Source organism: Eimeria maxima, genomic scaffold, assembly GCF_000499605.1.
Source record: "Eimeria maxima Weybridge genomic scaffold, Emw_scaff380, whole genome shotgun sequence".
NCBI lineage: Eukaryota > Apicomplexa > Conoidasida > Eucoccidiorida > Eimeriidae > Eimeria > Eimeria maxima.
Genome location: NW_013563829.1, coordinates 7,184 through 19,683, shown reverse-complemented (window position 1 = coordinate 19,683; position 12,500 = coordinate 7,184). Strand labels below are relative to the sequence as shown.

The window sequence follows — 12,500 nt, the reverse complement described above, 5'->3', positions numbered from 1 at the left end:
AAGATGCTGATTATGCTGCTGCATGGATTTGCTGCTGCAGAAAGGAGACACTCTCTTTGTGATAAAATCTTTGATTGTCTCCTTCTCTCCCCTACGTCTGCTGCAGCAGCAGAGCTTACCAGCAGCAGCAGCAGCAGCAGCAGCAGCAGCACAAGCAGTACTTCTCCCGCTCTTCTTGCTCCTCCTGATACAGCAGCAGGAACAGCAGCAGCAGCAGCAGCAAAAAGCCCCGTGCTGCCGCATGCAGTTGCTGCTCTTGTGTCTCTTTGTTTAATTCGTCTAAAAGCATTCGATAGAAAAGATGTTATGCATGCACTCATTGGTTAGTCTCCTGCTGCTGCTGCTGCTGCTGCTGCTGTTGCTGCTGCTGTTGCTGCTGCTGTTGCTGCAGTTGTTATACAGACTGTTATTGTTTCTCTTGTTGCAGCAGATTGCAGCACATACAATCTCTACAACAGCAGCAGCAGCAGCAGAACAAGAAGAACAACAACAGCAGCAGGAGCACCAACACAGCATCAGCAGCAGCATCAACAACAGCAGCAGCAACAACAACAGCAGCAACAGCAGCAGCAAATTGTGTGTGTATATATTTGTTGCATGCAGAGAGTGTATATACAGCAACAATAAATAATTATAATTTTATACAAATAACAAATCTTCTCTTCTCCTTTGAACAAATTATCCTGCAACAGTATACAGGTCTGCTGCTGCTGCTGCTGCTGCTGCTGTTGTTGATGCTGCTGTTGCTGCTGCTGCTGCTGCTGTGGCTGGGAGGAGGGATTAAAGGGGTTGCTGTTTTATGTTTCTTTGGATGCGCAGCTCCCTTCAGGGCAAAGGAGACAGCAACAGCAGCAGCAGCAGCAGCAGCTGCTGCTGCTGCTGCCACAAAGGAGACAGCTGCAGCAACAGACACGGAGGAGGCAGCTGATGCAGCAGCAGCAGCAGGAGATAGAGGGGAGACAGCCGCAACAGCAGATACAAAAGACGCAGCTGCAGCTGCAGCAGCTGCTGCTGCTGCTGCTGCTTCTCTCTCGAGGGAGGAGAGAGAATCGCTGCAGCGAGCAGCAGCAAAGTTGGCTGGTTATGCAGCAGCAAGAATCAAGGAGGTGCGGGCTCTTTGCTGCTGCTGCTGCTGCTGCTTCTGTTGCTGTTTCTCCTGCTGCTGTTGCTTCTGTTGTTGCTGGCAGTTGTCTCTCCTGCGACCCCGTAGACCCTAAACCCTAAACCCTAAACCCTAGAAAAATGTTTGTGGTGTATATGCAGTTCTCTCCTCAATTATTGGGTAGTGCTGCACTATCAGCAGCAAGAGCAGCAAGACACGGGCAGCAAAGAGAAGAGCTGCTAGAGGCAGCAGCATTTGAAGGTCTGCTGCTGCTGCTGCTGCTGCTGCTGCTGTTGCTGCTACTGCTGTTTGTCGTGCTGCTTGTGCTGATGTAGCTGGAGCAACCGTTGTTGCTGCTCTTCCCTTCTCTCCTTGCTGCTGCTTCCTCGACTGTATGTGCTGCTGCTGCTGCTGTTGCTGCTGCTGTTTGCTGCAGTGCCTCTTCTGTCTCTTCAAGGCAACGCGGGGCTGCATGCAGCAACGTTGCTGCTAGCAGCACTAGCAGAAAGAGGGGGCCCCCCAGGGGGCCCCCAAGGGGCCCCCTTCATGGGTACCTCCCCCAAGCAGCTGCATGCAATGGAGTTGCTGCTGCAGCACTGTGCTGCAGCAGCACACAAGATGGAGGCCTCTCTCTTCTTAAGATTTGTTGTACGTTGCTAGGGTTTAGGGTTTAGGGTTTGAGGGTTTAGGGTTTAGGGTTTGAGGGTTTAGGGTTTAGGGTTTGAGGGTTTGGGGTTTAGGGTTTAGGGTTTAGTGGTTAGGTGTTTTGCCTGTTTACTCCATTTGCTGCAGACCGCCACTGCTGACATTGCTGCTGCACTGAGGAGCAGCAGCAGCAGTAGCAGCAACAGCAGCAGCAGCAGCAGGTACTCGCGACTCTATCCTAGAGGTTCAACAGAAGGCGGTTATGGCGGCTCAGGAGAACAACCTGCTGCTGCTGCTGTTGCTGTTGCTGCTGTTGCTGCTGCTGTTGCTGCAGCAGCAGCAGCACAAGAAAGATCCCTCTTTTGCCGTTTATCCCGACTAGATGTTTCCTTCTTCTTTGCTGCTGCAAATGCTGCTGCTGCTCCCCGCTTCCTCCCTTCTGCTGCTGCTGCAGGAGAGCAGCAGCAGCAGCAGCAGCAGCAGCAAGAGGGAATGGAGCGTGTCTTTACACAGCAGCTGCAGCAGCTGCTGCCCTTCTCTTTGCTGCAGCAGCAAACCCTTGCTGCATTGTATAATCACTCTATTAATCGTCATGCATGCGCAGACACTTCCTTCCTGCTGCAGCACTGGCGTACCCGTGCTGCTGCTGTACTATCAGCAGCAAACCAGCAACAGGAGCAACAACAACAACCACAGCAGCAGCAAGGAACGGAGGTAACAGCAGCAGCAGCAGCAGCCACATCTGCTGCTGATTTTCTTGTAAGAGAGTTGCAGTGTATAGACACCGCAGCTCTTGTACAATCACCTGCTGCTTATGCCCGTCAGCTTATTGCGTAAGCCTTCTTCTTGCTGCTGCTGCTGCTGCTGCTGCTGCTGCTGTTGCTGTTGCTGTTGCTGCTGTTGCTGTTGCGGTTGCTGCTGCTGCTGCCGCTGCTGCTTCTGGTTGTAAGAGGATGCATCTGTTTTGCTGCTGCTGCTCAGGTTCTCTGAATTATCTCTTCCTGGTGTCTTTTCTTCCCAGCAGCAGCAGCAGCAGCAGCAGCTACTGCTGCAGGAAGGCCACAGCAGCGGCAACAGCAGCAGCAGCACCAGCACCAGCATGCTAGATGAAGGGCCTGCAAGGGTTCTTCGTTCCCTTCTTATTCCCCTAAGAGGAAATCCTTCTCTTTTCCCTCCTGCTGTTTGTGCTGCTGCTGCTCGTGTTGCTGCAGAAACTGGTACAACCTGCTGCTGCTGCTGCTGCTGCTGCTAGTGTTGCTGCTAATGTTACTGCTGTTGCTCATGGTTGTGTTGCTAATGCTAGTGCTGCTGCTCATGGTGTTGCTGCTTATGCTGCTGCTGCGCTGCTGCTGCTGCTGCAGGTGTGGGGGATCCTTTGCTGCTGGAGAGAGTCCTGCAGCGGCTAGCAGACGCCGGAGGCGCAGCTGCTGCCTCCAGCAGCAGCAGCAGCAGCAGCAGCAGCAGCAGCAAGGCACGCAGCGGAGGGAAGCACTTGCTACCTGCTGCTGCCTTTGTTGATTTGCTGCGTGCTGCTGCTGCTGCTGCTGCTGCTGCTACCATGACGAGGCCTGCTCGTGCTGCCTTAGAGACCCTTGTAGAGCAGCAAAAGGAAGTGCTGCTGCAGCAAGTAAGATAACTTATTCCTTTTTGCTGCTGCTGCTGCTGCGGTCGCTGTTGTTGTTGCTGCCGCTGTTGTTGTTGTTGTTGCTGCTACTGTTCGTATATGCGTGTCACCTTGTCTATGTTGCTGCTGCTGTTGCTGCTTTCGTTGCTGCTGCTGCTGCTGCTGCTGTGTTCGCAGCCGGACCTGTCTGCTGCAGCAATTGGACTATTGCAGCAGCTGCAGCTGTTGGAGTTGCCGTTGCTGCTTAGCGTGCTGCAGCAGCAAGTCTCGCAGGTGCAGCAGCAGCTGCAACAACAGCTGCCGCAGCTGCAACAACAGCTGCAGCAGCAGCAGCAGCAGCAATGGAGGTCGTCGTCAGCAGCAGCAGCAGCAGACCTACGGGGTCTTGCAAGGATAATCTGCTGCATTTCAAAGGACTCAGCAGCACAGCAGCAGCTACGGCGTGGGGCCCCCGCTGTTGCTGCCAGCAGCAGCAGCTACAGCAGCAGCAGCAGCAGCAGCCCTGCGGTATCTGCTGCGCTGCAGTGGAGTGCGCAGCTGCTGCCTCTCTTGCAGCAGGCGCTATCTCACCGCTTGCTGAAGCTAGAGAGCAGCAGCAGCAGCAGCAATGAGCACCAGCAGCAACAGCAGCAGCAGCCGCAACAGCAGCAGCAGCAGCAGCAGCAGCTGAGGGTTATTGTAACAGGAGAGGCTCTGCTGCAGTTGCTGCAGGGTTTTGCTGCGCTGCCGTCTATTAACGGTGCTGCTGATGCAGTGCTTGCCTCGTTGCTGCTGCTGCTGCAGGTGCAGCAGCAACATCAGCAGCAGCTGCTGGAGCTGCCGCATCAACAGCAGCAACAGTTGCAGCAGCAGCAGCAAACCTTGTTATGCGATGCCCTAAGAGCAGCAGCAGATTTGCTAACTAGCAGCAACAGTGCAGCAGACACAGCAGCAAGAAGAAACGCATTAAATCCACTAGATGTTATTAAAGGTCTTGCTGCTGCTGCTGCTGCTGCTGATTATCAAGTTGCAGCAGCAACAGCAGCAGCAGCAGCAGCAGCAGATGCAGTCAGCAGCAGCAAGACTGTTTCTACTGTACGGGAAGAGATTGCTGCAGCAGGAGGTTTGCTGCTGCAGCAGCAGGTGCTGCCACACTTCTTGCTGCTGCAGCAGCAAGACCTTATCTCCCTTGCTGCCTGGTATACAGCTGTGCTGCTGCAGCCATCATCAGCAGCAGCAGCAAGAGGAGAGCAGCAGCAGCAAGGATTATTAAGGGTACTAAGAAGAATAACAGAAATTAGCAGCAAAAGACAAACCCTCAATAAAGGAGATCATACACAACTTGCTGTTGTACTCAGGTAAACCCTAAACCCTAAACCCTAAACCCTAATAAACCCTAAACCCTAATAAACCCTAAACCCTAAACCCTAGAAAAGTCTAAACCCCTAGTAGACCGTAAACCTTAAACTTTAGTAAACCCTAAACCCTAAATTGTAGCACATTGAGGGTTGCTAATAGTGCTGCTGCATTTGCTGCTGCTGCTGCTACTATTGCTGCTGCTGCTGTTGCTGCTGCTGCTGCTGTGTGCTGCAGCTATCTGCGTCTTGATCTGCCTAGTGTATGGGGTCAGGTGCCAGCAGCAACGCAGCAAATGCTGCACTTGCTGCTGCAGCGGGCTTAATACAGCAGCAGCAGCACCAGCTGCTGCTGCTGCTGCTGCTGCTAGTGACTGTGTATGCTGCTGCTGCTGCTGCTGCCGCTGGTCTACTGCAGCAGCAGCAGCAGCAGCAGCAGCAGCAGCAGCCTGGAGTTGCAGACACTCCCAATCGCAGTGACACTCCAAGACAGCAAACAATCATTTTTTTTTAGACTAAATAAATAAATAAATAAATAAATAAATAAATAAATAAATAAATAAATAAATAAATAAATAAATATAAATAAATAAATAAATAAAAAGGAGACAAAAAAAGAAAAAAAGGAAAGAATTAAGAGAAGAGACAAACATAGAAAAATAAAACTGCGTCTTCTTTCTAAAGAAAAGAGCAGCAGCAGCAGCAGCAGCAACAGCAGCAGCAGCAGCAGCTTATGCTGTTGTCTGCTGCTACCTGCTGTTGCCTGCTGCTGCTGCTGCATGCGGCCCCTTGCGCCCCCTTATGGGGGTTTAGGGTTTAGGGTTTAGGGTCTGCATTCCTTGACAGCAGCAGAGGCCTCGCATTGGGCCGGCCATCAGCTCTGCTGCTGCTGCTGCTGCTGCTGCTGCTGCTGCTGCTGCTGCTGCTGCTGCTGCTGCTTAGTCGTCTCCTGCCTCGCTGCCCCCTTGAGGACTTGCACAGGAAGGAGTGCTTAGGGAGAAGACAGCAGCATCAGGAGGCAGCAGCTGCAGCAGCTGATAAGGAGCTCTTCTTCTTCTTGCTGCTGCTGCTGCTGCTGCTGCTGCAAAGTGTCCTGTCCCTTGCTGTCTCTCCCGCTGTCTGCATCCTAACCACCATTCGTCTTGCAGCAGTTCTCGGTGCTGCAGCAGCAGCTGTTGCTGCTGCTGCTGCTGACCATCCTCCTGCTGTTGTTGTTGCTGCTGTTGCTGCTGCTGCTGCTGCTGCTGCTCCGGCAGCAGAGCAGCAGCAAATCCTTCCCTTAGCTGAGCAACTGCTGCTGCATCTTCTGTCTCCTCTGGGTGTCTCTGCTGCTGCACATGCAGACGATCTAATAACTCTAATACTAATGAATGCAGCAACTCCGTCTCTTCTTGCTGCTGCTGCTGCTGCTGCTGCTGCTTATCCTTCTGCTGCTGCTGCTGGTGGTCCTTGTACTGTTCCTGTTGCTTATCCTGCTGCGGCTGCGACTGCTCCTCCTGACCATGCTGCTTCTTCTGCTCAAGCTGCTCATCATGCTGCTGCGTATCCTGCTGCTGCTGCTGATCCTGCTGCTGCAGCTTATCCTGCTGCTGCAGCTGATCCTGCTGCAGAGGCTCCTGCTGTTCCCGTTGCAGCTGCTGCTGTGCTTGTTGCTCCTGCTGCGGTTGTACTTGCTGCGGTTGCACATGCTGCTGCTCCTCCTCTTCCTGCTTCTGCTGCTGCTGCTCCGCCTGCTGCTGCAGCGCTACGCCTGTTCCTGCTGCAGCTGGAGATATGTGGGTCTTTGCTGCTGCTGTTGTTGCTGCTGTTGCTGCTGCTGCTGCTGCCGTAAGGTTTCCGATTGCTTCTCCTCCTTCTGCATTAGAAGACAATCGCGAGCCTAAGCTGTTCCTGCTGCTGCTGCCGTTCCAGTTGCTGCTGCTGCTGCTGCTGCTGCTGCAGTTGCTGCTGCTGCTTCTCCCTGTGCTAGGGAAAGAAAGACTACCGCACATAGATTCCTGTGCATCGCTCCTTTGTCTTATGCTTGCTGCTGCTGCTGTGGGGTTTGCTGCAGCAGCAGCAGCTGCTGCTGCTGCTAAAGCCGAAGGACTCGTCGCTGTTACTGCAGCAGTGGCTGCTGCTGTTGCTGCAGCGGCTGCTGCAGCTGCTGTCATCGCAGCAGCAGCAACTGATGCCGTATTAGACACTGCTGCACTCGCAACCGTTGCAGCACTTGCTGCTGCTGCTGCTGCTGCTGCTGCATCCGTTACGCTTGTGGGATCTGCTGCCACTGCTGCAGTCCCTGCTGCTGCTGCTGCTGCTGCTGCAGCTGCTCCAGCAGCATCCGGCTGCAGTGGCAGCTGGCCTCGAGGTGTCTGTACACGTTCAACTGCTGCTGCTGCTGCCATTGCAGCAGCAGCAACAGCAGCAGCAGCACAACCACGTGGTGTTCCTACTGCAAATGCTGACGGATCGAAGGCGCATGCAGCAGCAGCAGCAGCAGCAGCAGCAGAATCCGCTGCTGCTGCTGCAGGAATGGGCGGAACTACAGGTGCTGCAACAGCAAGCCTAGGGACTACCGGAGCAACAGCTGCTGGTCCTGCTGCAGGTGCTGCAGTAGCAGGTGCTGCAGCAGCAGGTGCTGAAGCAGCAGGTGCTGCAGCAGCTGCTGCTGAAGCAGCAGGTGCTGCAGCAGCAGGTGCAGCAGCAGCAGCAGCAGATTCCTCCTCAGCCAGCAGCACCTTTTGTGCCTTTACTAAAGCCTGCAGCAGATGTCTATCAGCAGCAAGAGGCGATATCCCGCATGGCTGCTGCTGCTGCTGCTGCTGCTGCTGCTGCTGCTGTTGCTGTTGCTGCAGCTGCAGTTGCTGCTGCTCACGGTGCATGGCATCCTTAACGGCCTTAATGGCACCCCCAATTACTTGAATCCTCTCGGGCTCCAGCAGCACCTTCTGCTGCTGCTGCTGCTGCTGCTGTTGCTGCTGTTGCTGCTGCTGCAGGTGCTGCTGCTGCTGCTGCTGCAAGTGCTGCTGCTGACGCTCCAACAGGAACAGGAGAGCATCTAAGCAGCTGGGTTCCTGCTGCTCTTGCTGGTGCTGTTGTTTTTGCTGCTGGTGTTGCTGCTGGTGTTCTTGTTGTTCCTGCTGCTGTTGTTGTTGTTGCTGCTGTTGTTGTTGTTGCTGCTGCAGCAGCAGCAGCAGCTGCTGCCCTATATGCTCACCAGACTGGAGAGGCGGCAAGGGTCCACCCGAAAGGTCCGACAGCAGCAGCGGCTGCTGCTGCTGCTGCTGCAGTTGGCGCTGCACTTGCTGCTGCCGTTGGACGTATTGTTGGTACGGCAATTGCTGCGTTGTAGGCACAACAGCAGCAGGTGCAGCAGGTGCTGCTGCAGGAGGTGCAGCAGTAGGAGCAGCAGCAGCAGAGGATGCCCACGAAGGGACAGTCCCCTCTGAGGTAACAACAGAAGTCCCGCACGCAGATGCGCTGCAGCGTGTGCTGCTGCAGCAGCAATGTGCTGCTGTTGTTGCTGCTGCTGCTGTTGTTGCTGCTGTTGCTGCTGTTGCTGCTGCTGTTGCGTGGGGCGGAAGACCGATCCTCAGCAAAGTTGCAGCAGGTGCAGCAAGAGCAGCAGCAGCAGCAGCAGGTGCACCACCACCACAACAACCACCACTACCCCCAACAGCAGCAGGTGCACCAGCAGCACCAGCACCAGCAGCAGCAGGTGCAGCAGCAGCAGCAGCAGCAGCAGCAGCATCAGTACAAGGAAGGAAAGGAGGAGTACTTAGATGAGGTCTTAGACTAAAACTGCAGCTCGGTCTCCTCCTCTGTCTCCTCCCTTTGCTGTCAATATCTGCTGCTGCTGCTGCTGCTGCTGTTGCTGCTGCTGCTGCTAGTGGTGCTGGCTGTTCGCCATCATCAACAGCACCAGCAGTAGCAGCAGCAGCAGCAGCAGCAGCAGCAGGAGATGCATGTCTTGCTGCATGCAGTGCTGCACCCCACATAATTTGTTCTTCTTTATTACTAAAGGCAAATAAATATTTGCTGCTAGCAGCAGCAGCAAATACACGAACTAATGCTGCTGCTACTGCTGCTGCATCTGCTGCTGCTGCTGCTGCTGCTGCTGCTGCTGTTGCTGCTGCTGCTGCTGCGGGAGTTTGCTGCCCGCTGCTGCTCTCCTGTGGCTCTACTAATGCCTTAGATAAAGGAAATGGTCTCCTCCTCTCAAGGGGTCTTGCTGCTGCTGCTGCTGCTGCAGCAGCAGCAGCAGCACCAGGAGGTCTATACATCCATGAGCAGCCCATGTCACATCCACCACCCTGCTGCTGCTGCTGCTGCAGCAGCAACAGTTGCTGCTGCTGCTGCTGCTGCTGCTGCTGCTCCTGTTCCTCTTTGCTGCCTCGCCATCTTGAGAAGAGACCCCCTAATAAAGAACGCTGGTAATGCCCTGCTGTGTCTGCTGCTGCTGCTGCTGCTGTTGCTGCTGTTGCTGCTGTTGCTGCTGGTCGTAGTGTGCAGCGGCAACCAGTACCCGTTTTTCCTGCTAGCAGCTTTTGCTGCTGCTGCTGCTGCTGCAGTTGCTGCAGTTGCTGCTGCTGCTCTTCCTCCTCCGCCCGCAGCAGCAACGCCAGATCAGCGCATCTGCAGTTTCCTCTTTTGCTGCTGCTGCTGCTGCTGTTGCTGTAGCTGTTGCTGCTGCTGCTGCTGCTGCTGCAGCAGCAGCAATAGAGAGCAGCAGCATTCTCTATAACAGCAAGAAAATATGCTTGCTGCCTACCGAAGCAATCAAGGGGTAGCTGCGGCTGCAGCACGAGTGTATGTACACCTAACTGCAGCAAGCCTCTTGGGGGCCCAGCAGCAGCAGCAGCAGCAGCAGCAGCAGCAGCAGCAGGACGGAGGGCCCCCCCTACATGACTTTGGGGGTAATATAGTAAATAGGGAGGAGACAAACGCACAAGACGTAACGCCCAACTGTCTGCAGCAGCAGCAGCAACAGCAGCAGCAGCAGCAGCACTCGCGTTAGCCAGCAGTAGTATTAGCAGATAGCAGCAGCAACAGCAGCAGCAACAGCAGCAGCAACAGCAACATTCGCAACCAGCAGCAGCGTTGGCAAGAGGCAGCAACAACCGTTAACAACGGCGGAAGCAGCAGCAACGGTAGCAGCAGCAGCAGCAAGGGCAGCAGCAGCAACAGCAGCAGGACCAGCAACAGCAGCAGCAACAACAGCAACAGCAGCAGCAGCAACAGCAGCAACAGCAGCAGCAGCAGGGAGGATAAAGAACTCACAAGGCCAAGAGTTTCCCCTCTTAAGTACTAAACCCTCAAGGATTGGTGCTTCTTGCTGCTGCTGCTGCTGCTGCTGCAGCTGCTGCTGCAGCAGCAGCTGCTGCTTAATATGTTGCTGCTCTTGCCAGGTCTGCTGCTGCTGCTGTTCCTCCTGCTGCTGCTGCTGGTGCTGCCAGTGCTGCTGCTGCAGATATTTTTGCTGCTGCACTTCGAGCCTTGTCTGCTGCCGCTGCATCAGCTGCATCCGATTTTTCTGCTGCTGCTGCTGCTGCTGCTGATGGTGGTGGATATTTTCCTGCTGCTGCTGCAGCCACTGCTGCTGCCGCAGCAGCAGCTGATGCTGCTGCTGCGGCGGCTGGCTAGGCAGGTAGTGCTCCTTGCTTTGCTCGTGGCAGCAGCGCTGCATTGCATGCAGACATTAGGTTGGCTGCTGCAACAGGAGCTGCTGCTCTTGCTGCTGCTGTTGCTGCTGCTCCTGGGGGCTGTTGCTGCCGTTGTTGCTGTTGTTGCTGCTGCTGCTGCTGCAGAACAGCAAATTTCCTTCCTTACTGGTATGCTGTAGAGCAGCAGCGTCAGCAACAAGACATCTCGACCACGCTGCTGCTGCTGCTGTTGCTGCTGCTGCTGCTGTCGCTGCTGCTGCGGACGTTGTTGTCGTTGCTGCTGCTGCAAGGATGTCAGAGCGGCAGCAGCTGCAGCAGCAGCTGCTGCTGCTGCAGCAGCAAGATACAAGGGTGTGTAAGAAAAGAAAAGGGCGAGGGGCCCCTACTCATACGCCATCGATCCACCCCGTCGCCGCTGTTGCTGCTCCTGCTGCTGCTGCTGCTGCTGCGTTGCTGCTGCTCTGCAGCAGCAAGACAGACTCACAGTTAATAGCAGCAAAGTAAATAAAAGCTTAATATTAATTCTTATAAGAGGGACAACAGCAGCAACAGCTGCATCCGCTGCTGTCCCGCTGCTGCTGCCGCTACCGCAGCCGCTGCAGCTGTTGCTGCTGGAGCTGTTGCTGCTGCTCTTGCTGCTGCTGCTGCTGCTGCTGCTGCTGCTGCACCTTATAAGACAGTAAGAGTTGTAAGACTCCCTTCCCTTTATAAACATAATCAGCAGCAGAAGGATAAAAACAGCAAAGAAGATCGTACAGAAGGCTGCTGCTGCTGCTGCTGCTGCTGCTGCCAACGCGAGGCCCAGTGGGCAGCAGCAGCCAGATGCTGCAGATGCTGCAGCTGCTGCGCAGCCTGTATCGGCTGCTGTTGTTGCTGCTGCTGCTGCATGCATGCACAGCGCCCCCCATATATATTCCTCTTTCCCTTTATTTGTATAGATAAACTGCTTATAAGCAACAGCAGCAGCAACAACAACAACAACAGCAGCAGGAACAGCAGCAGCAGCAACAACAGCAGAGGGGAGTTGTTATCTGTAAGTTTTATTTACTAATTAATAATATTACTCCTTTTTGTCTTGATACATACTAGAGCTGCTGCTGCTGCTGCTGCTGTTGCTGTTGCTGCTGCTGCTGCTGCTGTTGCTGCTGTCGTCGCATTTGTTGCTGCTGTGATCTGCGCATATATTTGCGCCCTGTATTTACACCCGCAGCAACAGCAGCAGCAACTGCTGCTGCTGTTGTTGCTGCAGCAGCAGCAGCATACAGTTCGTGTGCATCTCTTGCGTAAGACGTGTATCTGTGCATGCGTTATGTATGGTGCTGCAGGCCCAACAGCAACAGCAGCAGTAACCATACCAGCAGCAGCAGCAACAGCAACAGCAGCAGCAGCAGCAGCAGGATGTTTGCATTTAAGCCTGCAGATGGGGAGTTAACTCCTGCTGCTATTGAGCAGCAGCTGCTGCAGCGGCTGCAGCAGCGGCTGCGTATATTTGCTGCTGTTGTTGCTGCGCTGCGCCTCGCCCCTGTCTTCTTAGGACCTGCTATAGAGGATACAGCAAGCAGCTAAACAGCAGCAGCAGCAGCAGCAACAGCAGCAGCAACAGCAGCAGCAACAGCAGCAGCAACAGCAGCAGCAACAGCAGCAAAGGCAGCAGAGGCCATGCCTCTGGGACGGTTAGAGAGTTAGTTCTCCTGCACCAGGAACAGCAGCAGCAGCAAATGCAGCAGCAGCAGCAGCAACAGCAGCTGCAGCAGCAGCAGCAGTATTGGTGGCATCATTAGCCTCCTTTCTTATATCATCCGCTGCAGCAACGTTTGCTTCTGCAGCAGGTGCAACAGCAGCAACTGCAGCAGCAGCAGCAGCGGCAGCAGCAGCAGCAGTGGCAAGTACAGGCTGCAGCAGTAGTTGCTGTAACAGCAGGAGCAGTTACAGCAGCAGCAATAGCTGCAGCAGAAGCAGCAGTAACAACTGCAGCAACCGCAGCAGCAGCAGCAGCAGCAGCAGCAGCAGCTGCTGCTGCTGCTGCTGCAGGCGCAGCAATTGTCTGTTTTTTGTGGCAGTACACAAAAATACATTTTTAACTTTATTCAATTTATTTATTTATTTATTTATTTATTTATTTATTTATTTATTTATTTATTTATTTATTT

At 54.4% G+C, this 12,500-nt stretch overlaps 3 protein-coding genes across 3 annotated transcripts in view; 1 reads left to right on the top strand and 2 right to left on the bottom strand.

Moving 5' to 3' along the window:
• Positions 1-5,031, top strand: part of EMWEY_00030830 (hypothetical protein, conserved) — a gene marked incomplete at both ends in the record, with an annotated part of 5,594 nt that extends 563 nt beyond the window's left edge. Inside the window, 9 exons of the mRNA XM_013478305.1 lie at positions 1-322; positions 820-1,106; positions 1,264-1,363; positions 1,539-1,750; positions 1,895-2,580; positions 2,729-2,964; positions 3,109-3,374; positions 3,549-4,549; positions 4,944-5,031. The exon at positions 1-322 is cut by the window's left edge and continues 267 nt beyond it. Coding sequence (XP_013333759.1) covers positions 1-322; positions 820-1,106; positions 1,264-1,363; positions 1,539-1,750; positions 1,895-2,580; positions 2,729-2,964; positions 3,109-3,374; positions 3,549-4,549; positions 4,944-5,031 — 3,198 coding nt within the window. The remainder of the gene's footprint in view (positions 323-819; positions 1,107-1,263; positions 1,364-1,538; positions 1,751-1,894; positions 2,581-2,728; positions 2,965-3,108; positions 3,375-3,548; positions 4,550-4,943) is intronic.
• A 612-nt stretch (positions 5,032-5,643) lies between these two features.
• Positions 5,644-10,373, bottom strand: EMWEY_00030820 (hypothetical protein, conserved; the record flags this gene model as incomplete). Its single annotated transcript, XM_013478304.1, has 2 exons — positions 5,644-9,446; positions 9,968-10,373. 2 exons carry the CDS (start codon positions 10,371-10,373, stop codon positions 5,644-5,646), a joined length of 4,209 nt encoding a protein of 1,402 aa, XP_013333758.1.
• A 561-nt stretch (positions 10,374-10,934) lies between these two features.
• Positions 10,935-11,531, bottom strand: EMWEY_00030810 (hypothetical protein; the record flags this gene model as incomplete). The annotated part of the gene is made up of 2 exons (XM_013478303.1): positions 10,935-11,136; positions 11,437-11,531. The coding sequence occupies 2 exons, from the start codon at positions 11,529-11,531 to the stop codon at positions 10,935-10,937; spliced, it is 297 nt and encodes a 98-aa protein (XP_013333757.1).
• Positions 11,532-12,500: the final 969 nt, after the last annotated feature.